The sequence below is a fragment of the Caretta caretta genome, chromosome 1, assembly GCF_965140235.1.
Source record: "Caretta caretta isolate rCarCar2 chromosome 1, rCarCar1.hap1, whole genome shotgun sequence".
NCBI lineage: Eukaryota > Metazoa > Chordata > Testudines > Cheloniidae > Caretta > Caretta caretta.
The window spans coordinates 123,220,359-123,234,806 of NC_134206.1; the positions used below are offsets into that span (position 1 = coordinate 123,220,359).

The 14,448-nt window shown below is 39.7% G+C and overlaps 1 protein-coding gene across 1 annotated transcript in view; it reads right to left on the reverse strand.

Moving 5' to 3' along the window:
- The window catches only part of OCA2 (OCA2 melanosomal transmembrane protein), a 291,900-nt gene that overhangs the window by 151,210 nt on the left and 126,242 nt on the right, over positions 1 to 14,448 (reverse strand). The window contains exon 14 of the mRNA XM_048858880.2: positions 11,489 to 11,621. Coding sequence (XP_048714837.1) covers positions 11,489 to 11,621 — 133 coding nt within the window. The remainder of the gene's footprint in view (positions 1 to 11,488; positions 11,622 to 14,448) is intronic.

A 14,448-nucleotide genomic window follows, 5' to 3' on the forward strand; every position in this document is an offset into this window, starting at 1 on the left:
GTCTGGGAGAAAAGGTCTTTCTCCCTGTGTTTGGTCACAGACTTTAAAGCATAATATCAGTCAGTATCTATAATTCTTCATGTAGTGTTAATACATATATTTCACAATGATATTATTAATCCACAATATGTCACAGGCCTTCATAAAAGACCTTACTCAATACACTTTTATAATGCAGTAATAGTGTATACAAGCAGTTGATTCAATTGCTTATCATTTGAGGTTCAGACCCGCATTTTTATAGACAATAACCCTTTGACATGCCTCTTAGCTTTGTTTACCTAATATGTAAATATACATTCATTGTTTCTGCCTTACAACCAGGCTGGGGAGACAAGCAAATGCACCTTGCTTTGTTTAAGGCAGACTGGGCTTAAGCATTGCTTGTCAAACACCTTTTAAGAACATAATTCTAACGTATATCCATAACTTTGTACACACCCCATACCCACATCATGCAAAAATATTAATGATCAATGAGCTATTTGTTTCCCAATGATACATTACATGCCACCTTTTGGCTATATATTATGAAAACAGTGTGTTAAGTGTAGTAAGTATGTCAGGTTTGACAAGAATTATTGACACAAAGTAATGAACCACCAATGGGCTTCTGTGTCAATCTTCCCACAATATAACCACAGAAAGTTAAATCAAGTCCAGGCCCTGCTGACTGACATAAATATCTCTTTGTTCATTTTGGGATGCACTCAGTAATCAGGGTTATTAATGCCATGGGAACAAGAGATAGGTATATAAAAGCAATCACTTCTTGATTTTTCATCTCTCAACTAGGATTTTGTTTTTGTAGGTTCCCCCTCTGGGAAAGGAATACGATAAAAGTGTAAACTCTTGCTCTATAGCTACATAAAGATATTGCGGTATACTTCTGCATCTGCATAAAGTAGCTTAGGTGATTCCTGATCAGTGCACCATTAGTTCTCCTAACTAGAAACCTTTCAATTTAAATAAAATTTTCATAAATAAGAGGCAAATTACATATTTCCCTTATTACACAATATTAGGATACAATTTTGTTATCAGAAAACTGGAGAATACTTGATCTTTTTTCTCTCCCCAAGGGATTCTCACAACTTTAAAGTAGCAGTAAGAAAGCATTCAAGAATTTCAAACAGAGAACAAACAATCTCAGGTCTATTTAATGTAAATTACTATATTTTTATCCACGATTATAATAAAATTAAATGTTAAAGACTTGAAGAAAAACAGACCTTTTCTGCCATTTTTCAAAACATGAAAATATGCCCATGATGGAACTTGGAACTTGATATAAAAAGGAATATATAAGACTTAAGGAACCAAAATATTATCTGTTTCCTAAAAAAGTTAAAGGACCACAACTGGTTAAAAGACACACTGCAGTATATACCAGAAAGATATGAACTTCTCATATCTCAGGACATTCTCAACACTACTGCAAGTATTGACAACAACCTTAGTAATTCAGTTGGAAAATTAAAATGGTTTAGCAATGCTAATACATGTTTGGAGCAGAATGTTTAATATGCCTAGTAAGATTCCTTTCATTAAACATTATTCTTTGCATAATCTTTCATGCTAAATGATTACACTGGACATCTTGGATTTCATAGCACACTACTTGTCTTTTGGATCCCTCACCCATACCACCATCCAGCTGAGGACATTCAACAAGTTACGGATAAATTTACAAAGGTATTTAAGTGCCTCAACATGCAGAGAGCTGCCTAGCGGGATTTTCAAAAGCACCTAAGCAGGTTAGTTGTCTATTGTAGGGCTCCTACTTGACTTAGGCACTTTTGAAAAATCTCACTAGTCATCTATCTGCATCTTTCAGTGCCTAAATGCCTTTGTAACTCTGGACTTAAGTACTCGTTCCCATGTGATACAAGGGGAGCCCTTCTGCTCTCTGGAACCTAGTTAAGGAAGAAGTCTCAGTGGCTGCAAGACAGGGGGAGTTCATGGTAGCTTGGCTCCATTACAGCCACACTTCAAGGCAGATGGAAATGAGATAGAGCAGTGGTTCTCAACCAGATGTCCGGGGGCCCCCTAGAGGGCCTTGAGCAGGTTTCAGGGGGGCCTCCAAGCAGGGCCAGCATTAGACTCGCTTGGGCCAGGGTAGAAAGCTGAAGTCCCACTGCATGGGGCTGAAGCCCAGGTCCCTGAGCCCCACAACCCGGGACTTATGCTGGAGCCTGAGCAATGTAGCTTCATGGGGGCTCCTGTGGCATGGGCCTCCCAAGCAATTGCCCTGCTTGCTACCCCCTAACACCGGCCCTAACTTTTATATGCAGAAAACCAGTTATTGTGGCACAAGTGGGGTGTGGAGTTTTTATAGCATGTTGAGGGGGGCCTGAGAAAGAAAAGGGTTGAGAACCTTTGAGATAGGGGATTTCAGAGCTGGTGGGGAGTCACAGGAACAAATAGGCCCCAGGATCAAAACACCCTGCCTTTTAAAGGGAGGGAGGTAACCCACTCTCTATTATGGGGAAAACTCCACGAATTTAACATTGCATAACTGTCTCCCCTGCCACACCCTGGTAATGAACAAATGTGGTCAGATTAACATGAGCAAGGATGAGAAACTGAATCCTCCGACGTAATCAGTAACAGCATCCATCCTGCTCAGGGTGTTTGGCCAATGAATCCTTACAGGTGGTATGCCCACAGAGCATGCCTCCACCTTGGCCATGGAGAAAGGATACAGAAGCTTGGTCCTGCGGCATTCAGGAAGATATGAAATCCCCCTACATGGCCTTTCCATTCACAGCAAAGTCACTGTGTTCCAGACCTTACCTGCCTATGGAAACTAGTCAAGGACTTCCACATACACCCTGCCTAAATTGGCCTTCAGCACTGGTTCTCCCCTTGTAAAGTAACTCCCTTCTCTTCATGTGCCAATATATATTTATGCCTATTTCTGTCATTTTCATTCCATGCATCTGAAGAAATGGGTTTTTTACCCATGCATGCTTATGCCCTACTAAATCTGTTAGTCTTTAAGGTGCCAGTGGACTCCTAATTGTTTTTGTGGATACAGACTAATACGGCTACCCCTCTGATACTTGGTACCCTTAATTTTTATATTCTATTTTCCCATACAACATTCTAGACTGTATGTGATTAATGTACGAAAAATGCAGCATTTGTTAACAATTTATCATTAAATAAAATTACTGGTTTATCCAGGGATTGAAGGAAACATTGATAAGTAGCATTTATTCAGAATCCGTAAAACAGATAGGAATGCTTACCGACTTCATGGGAGTGTTAAGAGAATTAGTTACCTTTTGGAAAGCACTTTCAAGATGAAGGATCCTACATTAGTACTAAATACTATTATTGTCAAAATATAATCTCTAAATATACATCTGTCAAAACAAGATCTATTTTTAAAGAACCCCAGTAGATCCAATGATGATTCAAGATCAGCAGAAGTAGCCAACAACTAAAGCAGATGAAATCTGGGAATTGTACAGAAAGTCAGGAGTTTTAGAGGAATTCACTGATACCATAAAAAGCTAGACAGTTTTTTGCCAGGTCTGTAGAACACTTTGCCACCAGTCCACTCTCAACCACATTAAAAAAAAGACTGTCACCTCGCTTGTTCTCCCAAAAAGTACTTCTAACTCTTGCCCCCCTGTGATAATACCCCACTGTGCTTTAGCATGAATAAGCATTAATACAATCTCAATTTTTATAAATAAAGCAGATAACTAAGTGTCGCCGAAAGCAGGGAATCTCAGTTTTTGGGGGCTCTGAGGAAGCACGAATAACCTGTGAGCTTTAGCAAAAATCACAACCCTAGTGATCAGTTTACAGCCATTTACACTGGTTTATATTTTTAAGGGTACCTTTGCAAGTGAAAGAGATAGCAACTTAATATTTTTACCATCAGAAATGTAATGTTCAAGGCAAATCTACTATTGTAGCTATCCAAATATCCTCTTTAGAGAGAGTAAAACAACAGGCAGAAATGCTGGGACAAGTTAAAAACAAAATGTCTTTTGTGAATGTCTGTTATCTAATGACAGATCCCTAAAATTTCTCTTTGAGGTCTAACACATGTCCAATTTCCTAAGGACTTGACCCAAAATCCACTGGAGTCCATTAAAAGCCTTCCATTGCCTTCAATGGACTGTGCATCAGGCCCTAAGAGTCTAAACCATTGACCCCTTACTCAGGAGAATGGAACACAAAATTAAACAGAAATGCTGTATTTCTACTATACAGGGGACCCAGACAACAAACAGCTAGCATTGACCATGCCCCCTCCCTGGCCCACAATTCCCTCTAAGCCTTCCTGCAGAGAAAGGATGCAAATGCTTGTCTCTGTGGCACTCAGGAAAGTGTGAATTTTGAAACCTCTAAACCTCTTCAATTTTAATTAGTCTGGAATTCCTATACAGCATACTAGAAGGAATGGAATGTAAGAGGATAGTTAGATTGCTTAGTAGTAGGAAAAAATAAAATACAAGTTCAAGGGAAAAAGTATTAAAAGAACATTTTAATTTGAGCATAGAAAGATTGCATGTATTCTTTTAAAATTACAGTACAAAGTTGACAACATTCTGTATTTTACAAATGATGTACAGTACAATGATATTATTTTTGCTATAACAACACTATTCAGATACTGGAAGGATCTATAATTAACAAAGAAGTGATAAATGTATTGCTCAGTGAGGACTAAATAAGATTTTCAGTTTCTTTTCTTCTCTCCTCTTTTTTCGGTAGCTGTATTGTCCCTCCCTCTCTCTTTTCTGCCTCCCCCACTACTTTCTCTCCTTTTGTTTTCTACACTTTGATAATCTTCTACCTCTAGGTTTTGTGCCTTTTTTCTCCTCTCCCCTTTCACCCTTTTTCTGATCACTGCAGAGAATGCAGTAGCACTTCACATTGGGGAGGGAGGCTGACTAGCATACCAGTCTATTTCTATGCTTCTGCAGATTACATCACTTTCTCTTTATACCAAATTCTTTACAAATGACTACAATCACATGATCCTAGACAATTCCCCTGTGCTCTCCTGGTTCCGTGTGCAAAGTGGGATGCCACTGCAGCACCGTTTCCTCTGTTGCTAGTGGGCTAGACTACTGTGTATTGTTAAATTGACGTGTCATAAATATAAAGGGAAGGGTAAACCCCTTTGAAATCCCTCCTGGCCAGGGGAAAGCTCCTCTCACCTGTAAAGGGTTAAGAAGCTAAAGGTAACCTCGCTGGCACCTGACCAAAATGACCAATGAGGAGACAAGATACTTTCAAAAGCTGGGAGGAGGGAGAGAAACAAAGGGGTCTGTGTCTGTCTGTATGCTTCTCTTGCCAGAGACAGAACAGGAATGGAGTCTTAGAACTTTTAGTAAGTAATCTAGCTAGGTATGTGTTAGATTATGATTCCTTTAAATGGCTGAGAAAAGCATTGTGCTGAATAGAATAACTATTTCTGTCTGTGCATCTTTTTTGTAACTTAAGGTTTTGCCTAGAGGGGTTCTCTATGTTTTTGAATCTAATTACCCTGTAAGATATCTACCATCCTGATTTTACAGGGGGGATTTCTTTATTTCTATTTACTTCTATTTTTTATTAAAAGTCTTCTTGTAAAAACTGAATGCTTTTTCATTGTTCTCAGATCCAAGGGTTTGGGTCTGTGGTCACCTATGCAAATTGGTGAGGCTTTTTATCCAACATTTCCCAGGAAAGGGGGGGTGCAAGTGTTGGGAGGATTGTTCATTGTTCTTAAGATCCAAGGGTCTGGGTCTGTAGTCACCTAGGCAAATTGGTGAGGCTTTTTACCAAACCTTGTCCAGGAAGTGGGGTGCAAGGTTTTGGGAAGTATTTTGGGGGGAAAGACGCGTCCAAACAGCTCTTCCCCAGTAACCAGTATTAGTTTGGTGGTGGTAGCGGCCATTCCAAGGATAACGGGTGTAATATTTTGTACCTTGGGGAAGTTTTGACCTAAGCTGGTAAAGATAAGCTTAGGGGTTTTTTTCATGCAGGTCCCCACATCTGTACCCTAGAGTTCAGAGTGGGGGAGGAACCTTGACAACATGTGTGCTGGATAAGTATATCAATTGGACAGCACATGGCCCCATAACTGGCATCTGACGCTCTTGATTTAATAGTTGTTTTCTTGAGTAAGTGATAGTCAGAATTTGGATGAAACAACACAAGAAAATTGGAGGGCTATATCTCCCCAAATTAGGGGTCCTCTTAGAGGAAAGTCTGCCTCTGCAGCAGTCAGTAAGGGGAGTAACAGCTCCACAATATTGTATATAACCCACTGCCTTGGTGATAAAGAACTTCATAAATCCTGAGAACTGAACACTAGCTGCTAAGTGGCTGTAAGCCTCTGGTAAAAGGCAGTACTTAATGGGGAAAAATGTGTCATTAATCCTCAAGGGAATAACAATGATTTTAAGACAGGCCTTTGATTTTACAACAGAAAATTCTGTCTGTTTGAGAGAATAACAATATTATTTCCTCCTACTGGCATATACCATTGTTTGCCCCATTCATATTCTTTTAGGGAACATCTTTCACACCCTCTGACCACACCACCTAATCCTATTTCTCTTTTAGGGGAGTGTGAAATTCCTTTAATTCTTCTCCACTAAAGAAAGACAGATTAAAGAAACCAGGTCCCAGGTGACAAACTGAAACTGGGTAAAGATCTCTTATTCATCCTGAGCTATGCAAATGCCTTTTTTGTAGACTGTTTCTCAACTCTTGCCCTGAACTTTTTGTACTTGGTCCTTTGTTCTTAGAATACCCAAGTTTCTGGGAAATGCATAGGCACTTCATTTAGGTTTTATATATTTTCAACTTTTTCTTCAGTACCTCATTAGGATATAGAAGACATTTCTTCAACATTTTTTCCTAATGGAAATGGGGAATTAAACATTATTTTCCCGGGTTTCTACAATACATTTTTCCCCCCCTCTACCCCCACACCTACTCGGGATTGAAACAAACTGGGAAATATCTGTATTAGTTTTGATGAATTTGCCTCTATATGTTTGACTGGTTACTAGCTATGGAGTTATATAAAAAGGGATGGTTAAAGAAACCAAGCAGGAAAGGCAAAACAATGACACAGCAATAGTCCTGGAGAAAACCATGGGGAAGATGTTTATTGGGCAATATCCTCTACCTGGCTCCAGCCAAGCTGAGAATGGTTTACTCTTCCCAAGGCTAAGGCCAGGATAAAGAGAATTCTAAACATTAGAGAACACCAGGCCCAGAAAAGGGTGGGGTTGACTGAGGGTATGTCGACACTGCAGTTAGACACCCATGGCTGGTCCATGCCAGCTAAGTAAGCCCCACAGGGCTTCGGCTAAGGGGCTGTTTAATTGCAGTACAGATGTGTTCAGACTCTGGCTGCAGCCAAGCTCTGGGACCCTCCCACTTTGCAGGGTCCTAGAGCCTGGGCTCCAGCCCAACCCCAGACGTTTATACCACAGTTAAACAGAGCGTTAGCCCGAGCCCAAGTCACCTAGCATGGGCCATCCACAGGTTTTTAATTGCAGCGTAGACATACCCCGAGTGCCCGGACTCTCAGTGAAAGCTGACTGGCTTGCAAGGAGACAGAGACAGAGAGAGGCAGAAACCAGCAGGGGCAGTTTGGTGAAGGTAACTGGGCTGGTTGAAATGCACAAACGCTTTTAAGGAAAGATTAAAGGTTAAATAAAAGGGGACATGTGTATATAAACCTTTACTCTTTTTATCCTTTGCTCTATGTGCTTGGTACCTTTGGGGGATGAATAATAATGCTTTGTTTGGAAGAAGCCATTTTTGAGTCACTTTAACCACCCTGCTGGCCACAGGTCACTGGAGAGAATGGGCTGACAGATACCACACCTAGTTGGGCCTGTCACGTTAACACAATTGGTAAACAGGGGGGTTGCAGCCCAGAGACCCAGTCTAAGAGTGGTTGGACCACATGGTTCCACCTACGGAGAGATGGAGGAAGCCAAGCCTATCACCCAAGGGGTGCACTCAAGAAGTGCTAACAGGGATCTAAGGTGCAGTTCACCTTGTAACCATAACAGAGATACTAAAGTTCTATTTGTTTGTTTCTATTTATGTTTGTTTCTCCTTTTTTAATTTTTTTTTTGTATCATTATGTCTGTTTCAAGATTAGCAAGCCACAGGAGGTAAGCCATATTATGGGGAGAGCACAAGCTTGCTTGGGTTTTACAGCCCTCAAATGATGCCAGGATTTAAAAAGTGACAGGTAACGCACAATTCTGAAAATAAAATGTCAATATTCTCCTCAAATAAACAGAATTGCCACTTCTTAAAATCAGAGTCAATCTGCTTTTAGTACCCCACTCAGAGCTGACTAATCTAAGTAGCCAAAAACAACAGAAGATACTTAAAGTATATAACAGACAATAAAAATCAGTGAAGAACAGCATATCAGTGCCATTTCCTATAACTTCAAAGACTGTTTGATTACTAATCAGAGAGTAAAATGGCAGATATTTAGTTGATTAAAAGAGCTGCTTCAAACAATACATTTCAAGTTATCACAGAATCATGGCAATTAGAGATGGAAAGGACTCATTAAGACATCTTGAACATATTCTGTTGCTTCTCCAAAGCCAAATTACTGCAGCTACCTTTTAATGAAATCTGTGTTTATCATCTTCTCTTCCCATTTCACAGAAAATTTCAGTAGAAATAGTGCTTTAGCATTTGATTTAATTGAGTAGCTACTGATTAGCTTCTCAGAAATGGAATAGCTGCTGATTATGGGGAAAGCACATAGTACACTGATTATAATTTCTGAATATACTAGGCTGAGTAACAGGGATTATAAATAAGGAGGCTAATTTGAGGCAAAATATGCCAGTTTCTTAAAGCTTTGCAACACTTTATTGGCTAAATATAATATTCATGAATGAATGTACTATTCACGTTAATCAGTAATATGACTATACACAACTGATTTCTATAAAATACTCAAACACAATGTAAAAGTTAAAACCATAAAAAGGCAATTTTCTATTAAAGAAAGATCACAAAAATAACTTCACATTTTTAGGGATAAGTATGATCTAAATATGGCTAAGTCACACAAAATCGAAAATGGATGAACCCCTTCCAAGATAAAAGGTCCAGCAGGGCCTATCCCTGTGCCTTTGTTCAAGTCTTTCACCCGGTCTCTGGGCTCAGTCCTCACCTCCTTCCAGCTTTAAGTCTGTGCCTGCCCTGACATACAGCAGTGTCCCCAGGGCTTTCTCCCTGGAGACTCTTCACCTTTTTATTGCCCCAGGGCTCCAGCAGGTCACTCCTTCACTTCAGTCCCCTTCCACTGGTAAAGTTCAACAAACGGTTGGCCCTCTGCAGGGTCTTCAGCCCTGTCCTTGAGCCCTTTATATTCCAGCCCTATGCTTGGGCTTCCACATGAAACGTGTCCCCTTCTCAGGGCTTTGGCTACTTCACCAGTTGTGGGACCCGGGCCCACCCACTACTCCAGGTCCCAACCCAGGGACCCTGCAAATATCAGCCATGTGCTGCTTTTCTTAATAGTTGCTGCTACTGGATTCCCCGGGCTGCTTCCCACTCTGTCCCATCGCCTTCACCCACATTGCCTTACAGTTACAGTCCTCAGGTTCTGTCTGTTCCCTGCTTGAGCAGGGTCTCTCCCAGGCCTCCTTGCCTGGAGAATTTCACAGCGTTGCAGTCCTTCCTCACTCTTCTGGTCCCAACCAGCAACTGACCTGCTCAGGCTTTGTAGCTCCTTTTAACTGAGACTGCTGGGCTCTGATTCTTCCCTGCAGCCTTTCTAGGCAGGCCTGGCAGACCCACCTTTACTGCTCCTTTTCTAGGGCAGGATGTGGTAGGACCACAAGGCCTCCAGCAGGGGACCTCAATGGGCCCAATACACCCCGTCACAGGGACTCCTTGCAGAATGGCATTTTAAACAAAATATTACTATATAACAACTCCAGTTATACAATAAAATATCCACGAAATCTATCACTTTAATTAGAAAAGAAATTCATTAAAGCAAACTAATTTCATTTCAAATAACAAACAGGTAGGTTATGAAAAATTTCTGGATACCAAAGATTATAATAATATGCTCCCAGTAGGCAAAGAAAGGTAATAATCTTTTATAATTATACAAAATTACAATGGAGTTTAAAGTTATGGGGCTTCACTCTCCCCTCCATAAAAAGAGATAATTACTCACCTTGGAATTCTTTTTCTCTGAGGAGCTCATCCATGCAAGATTCTTATTCTTGGGCCTTGTGCAAGACAGATGGGAACGTCTTACACTCAGAGTTCTAGATCCTCCCTAACAGCAGTAATAATGGAGGTCTCAGCCCACCTATCCTGTATACACTTCAATTGTCTACTCAGAACAAGTTGGGAATTGGGTAAATTATTATTTAAACTTAGTGATTCTGTCACCCCACTGGTGTCTTTGATCAGCCTAGTAAGCTGAACCTTCCACTCCCATGATGAGCAGGGTAGGCTATGACTGTCACCAACCATTTCGTGAAAAGATGCAGCAATGAGGCCTGCCCAAAAGGCAAGACTCAAAATTAGTAGCAGCAACCCTACTGGAGTGGGGATTACAGTAGTCAAATTAAAGCCTTAGAGCAATGACTAAGGCTTTGAAAACATTGAAACAAAAGTCAGTAAGGTCAGCAAACTAAAAGACAAATTAAAAGGACTGGACCTGATTGGGAGATAGGAATGGCCACACCAGAAGACGACAACCTTCCAATTCCTGTCTCTTTTGGGATGAACAGCCAAACAGCAAGATGGAGACAAAGTTCCTACAGTAAACTCCTTTTCTGACTGCAGACAAGAAAGAACTATCTGGAAGCTTCCAAAAGCAATATTTAGACCACTATACGGTACAACTACCAGTGGGAGGATGACAAATGTAGCTCAAGCCCCAACCCACGACAGCTGCTCTTGGGACCAAAAACCTTTAGACCTTGGGAAGTTCCAAGGAACTTGTAGAACAAAAGGCCATGAGTGAGAGCCCTGCACAAATGTTATCTTGAGAAGTTTAGATTATTTTAGAATTCTTCCCATGGTCACACCTCCTACAACCATAATGACCAAAAACAAAATGCATAACAATGATTTTTAAAATTGCTGATAAGTCTATTTTGATTATGCGTCTCAGCATAATGAAAAATACTTCATTAGTTTCAGGTGATATAATTAGCATAATGTTTATTTACTGTGGTTGCATATTTCATATAGTTTGCTGCACACCTTCAGTATGTACATAAATCTTAACACATAACTAAAAGCAGTAGTGTCAGGAAAATCATTACTTGCAAAATAAGAAACAACCCAAACCAAACTATTAGCAAAATACTGACATTCAGAGATAGAATGAGGCTGTGTGGACTAATCTGTCTTCATACACACAACATTATGGCACAGAGCATTCATTTAATTTTAAACATTATCCAACTCAATGGCTATAAAAATATGATTTCATGCTCTAACTCACCAACAATCTCACTTGGCTCCTTGTTGTAAAGCTTTTTGTTCCAGTAAAGGAGTCTGAGGAAAGGAAAGGAGACCAGAAGAACAAGACAAATTCCAACAAACATATGTCCTGTAAATGCTGCAAAATCCAATCCCTAGGAGTAAAAATGCAATTATAAATTACAAATCAGTTATTTTCCTACATTACCTGAAAAAGTATTTGTCATTATGTAATTTACAATTCAGTGATTATATACATGTCACAAAGCATACAAGAGGTAATTTCCAAGCATAGCATATTTTGTGCTTCCCCAGTCTCAGTGAAATTATTATTAAATAAATTTCATGCCAACCAAACCAACTCAAAAATATTCCATTAAATTTCATAGTATCAAAATAGTTCTTATATATTTACACACTAATTACCAGTTCCTAACTCCACTGATGACAATATGAGCTTTTCCATCCCTTTTACTCAAACCAAGACTTGTCTCAAATTCTACAATATGCTATTACAGCAAAAGCATTATCGAGCACTTAGAACACATTTTGCAATATTTTTTCTTCAATTTAGTATTTGTGTTCCTTTATACTTCCTGTATGATGGAGGCTTGGAACAGAGTCAAAAACAGAATTCAAATAGATATATATATATATAATGTAATGTTCAATATTTGGGGTGGGATTTTCCAAAGTGCTTAGTGTTGATCTAGCTCTGCTCCCATTAAAGTCAAAGGTAAAACTCCAAAGACTTAAATGGAAGGAGAGTTGAGCCAATGCAGAGTGCTTCTGAAAACCTCACCCGTTATTTCTTACCAAAACAAAAAAATCAAGATTTGTCCCCTATTTATATTACATTGCTTTAATTTTAATAGAGGTCCTAATGACAAAGAGTTTCAACTCTAGATATTAGAGATATATTGATAGCAAGGTTCCCTCCAGTATCCAGTCAACAGGAGTTCTCTCAACAGGGAATCTGCACTGAGTCAGATTTGGGAGGAAGGGTTTTTTTATTATTTATTAAGGCACTACCACCCAAGAGATCTGGGTTCAATTCCCATCTCTCCCACTGTGTGACTTTAAGAAGTCATTTAATCGTTCTGTGCCTCAGCCTCAGTTAAAGCATCTTGCTGCTGTTGTAATGCAAATAATATAGCAATAACATTTCCATGCAGAATCAGGGGCTGTTTACAACCTGAATTTTAAGACAGCTTGGACTTGCTACCTGAAATACATACTGTTAGGCTGCACCATACTCCCTGTTGAGAGCATCTATGGGGAAAGCTCTCAGTTCAAGTATATATGATGTGGAAACATCCAGAGCAAACAAGACAGAAGCCCTCCCACCCAACTCCTTCCATCTTTTCAGAATAGATTGTACAAGTCAATCCTGTAAATGCTCATAAAGGATGGTCTGGATAGTTACCAGGCATCAATTAAGTTTCAAAGCTGAAAGAGAGAACATTATGAAGGAATCAATCTACAAACTTTTAAGAGACCTACCAAGAGCCATGTGAGCAAACAAAGACTTTCAGGGCCAGATCTTTCAACATCCGCTCACAAAAACAGACATACTGTCCTGCATATATTTACATAACAACAGACATTTTGCATGAAAATGGGCCTAACTACCCAAATGTTTGCATAAGGGCCTCTTTCTTTAAAGATATGGACCACAAAAGAAGACAGAAAATGCTGCCACGTGAACCATGATTCTTGAGATATGAAGAAGCAGTAATTGTTTCTACACAGTCTAATCTAGAAGGTTTGCAGGATTCCTATATAATCTGAAGAGATGAAGGAGTATGACTGGGATTGAATTGTAAGAACTTTGAGGCTGCACAAACCAAAAAGCCTCATTCCCAGGATAATACAATGACTGGGACACAGTTGGATGAGGAGTAAAACAGGAGAGATGATCAGAATATAACCAAGAGCTACTGAAATAAGTCCAATTCTTTCAGTTTTCAACTGACTCTCAGAATGTGATGCACTTAAGACTTTTCATAGTGCTGACAGCAATTTATCTATCTCAGTGGAAAGAAAGATAGCACTAAGGTGGATCCTGTTGATAGGAGTTCTCAATAGAGATAGTCAGAGTTAAAGGCACTTCGATTATTTGCTACTTTTGAAATGACAAGGAGAAAGGGGGACCTAAAAAGCACAGAAAACACCTTTATTTCTGATGATTGGATTAGACCAGAGTCATGTGTTATGGGAACCTGGCAAAGATAAAGAATATGGTAGCTCAGAGACCAGGCCTTAGACTTCGATTTACAAAGTTTCTTACATCTCTAGGTCTTGGATCTTTGCACCAGTGCTGAAAAGTTTTGTTATCAATTGTAACAATGCAGAAATGTCTCAACAGAAAAACACAGTACAAGAAATACCTTTATATGAAACCCCCAAAATTAAATTCCTACGTGAAAAAGGAAAGCATAGCAATCAGGGAAAAAATAAAATGCTGAAGTTGATAAGCCGCTCTCAAGTTTGATTGACAACTGAAAGAGATTGAATTGAGTTGGCGCTGTACATACAGATACTTATTTTGAAGGGATAGTGTCAATTTATACTCTTTGAAATTCAAGACTAGGTACAAGGGCACAAGGGTTGACACACAAAAGTCTCAGGAGTAAGGATTTGTGCACAACATCACCAGAGGAAAATTATTTGCTTCTTCTTGGTATTCCATCCCAGCTGCTACTCAAGCTGCGCAGAGTGTTTCAGAAATTGGGCTGAATTTCAGGGGTTTGTTCAGCTCCAAAACTTTCCCCCATCAACCCTGCTTATTCTTTAACTCTTTTGAGAAGAGGACAGGCAATTCAACACACAGCCCCACTGGTTAGTTTCTGTTGCTATCATCTTCATACTTAGCATAAAGTCTGATGCTCCAAGCTCCCTTCAACACTGTGGATGCTTTTCAGGTCTGGGTGTGCAGCAGTCATGCCAAGTAATATCAGAAAAAACAAGCGAGTTTAAATT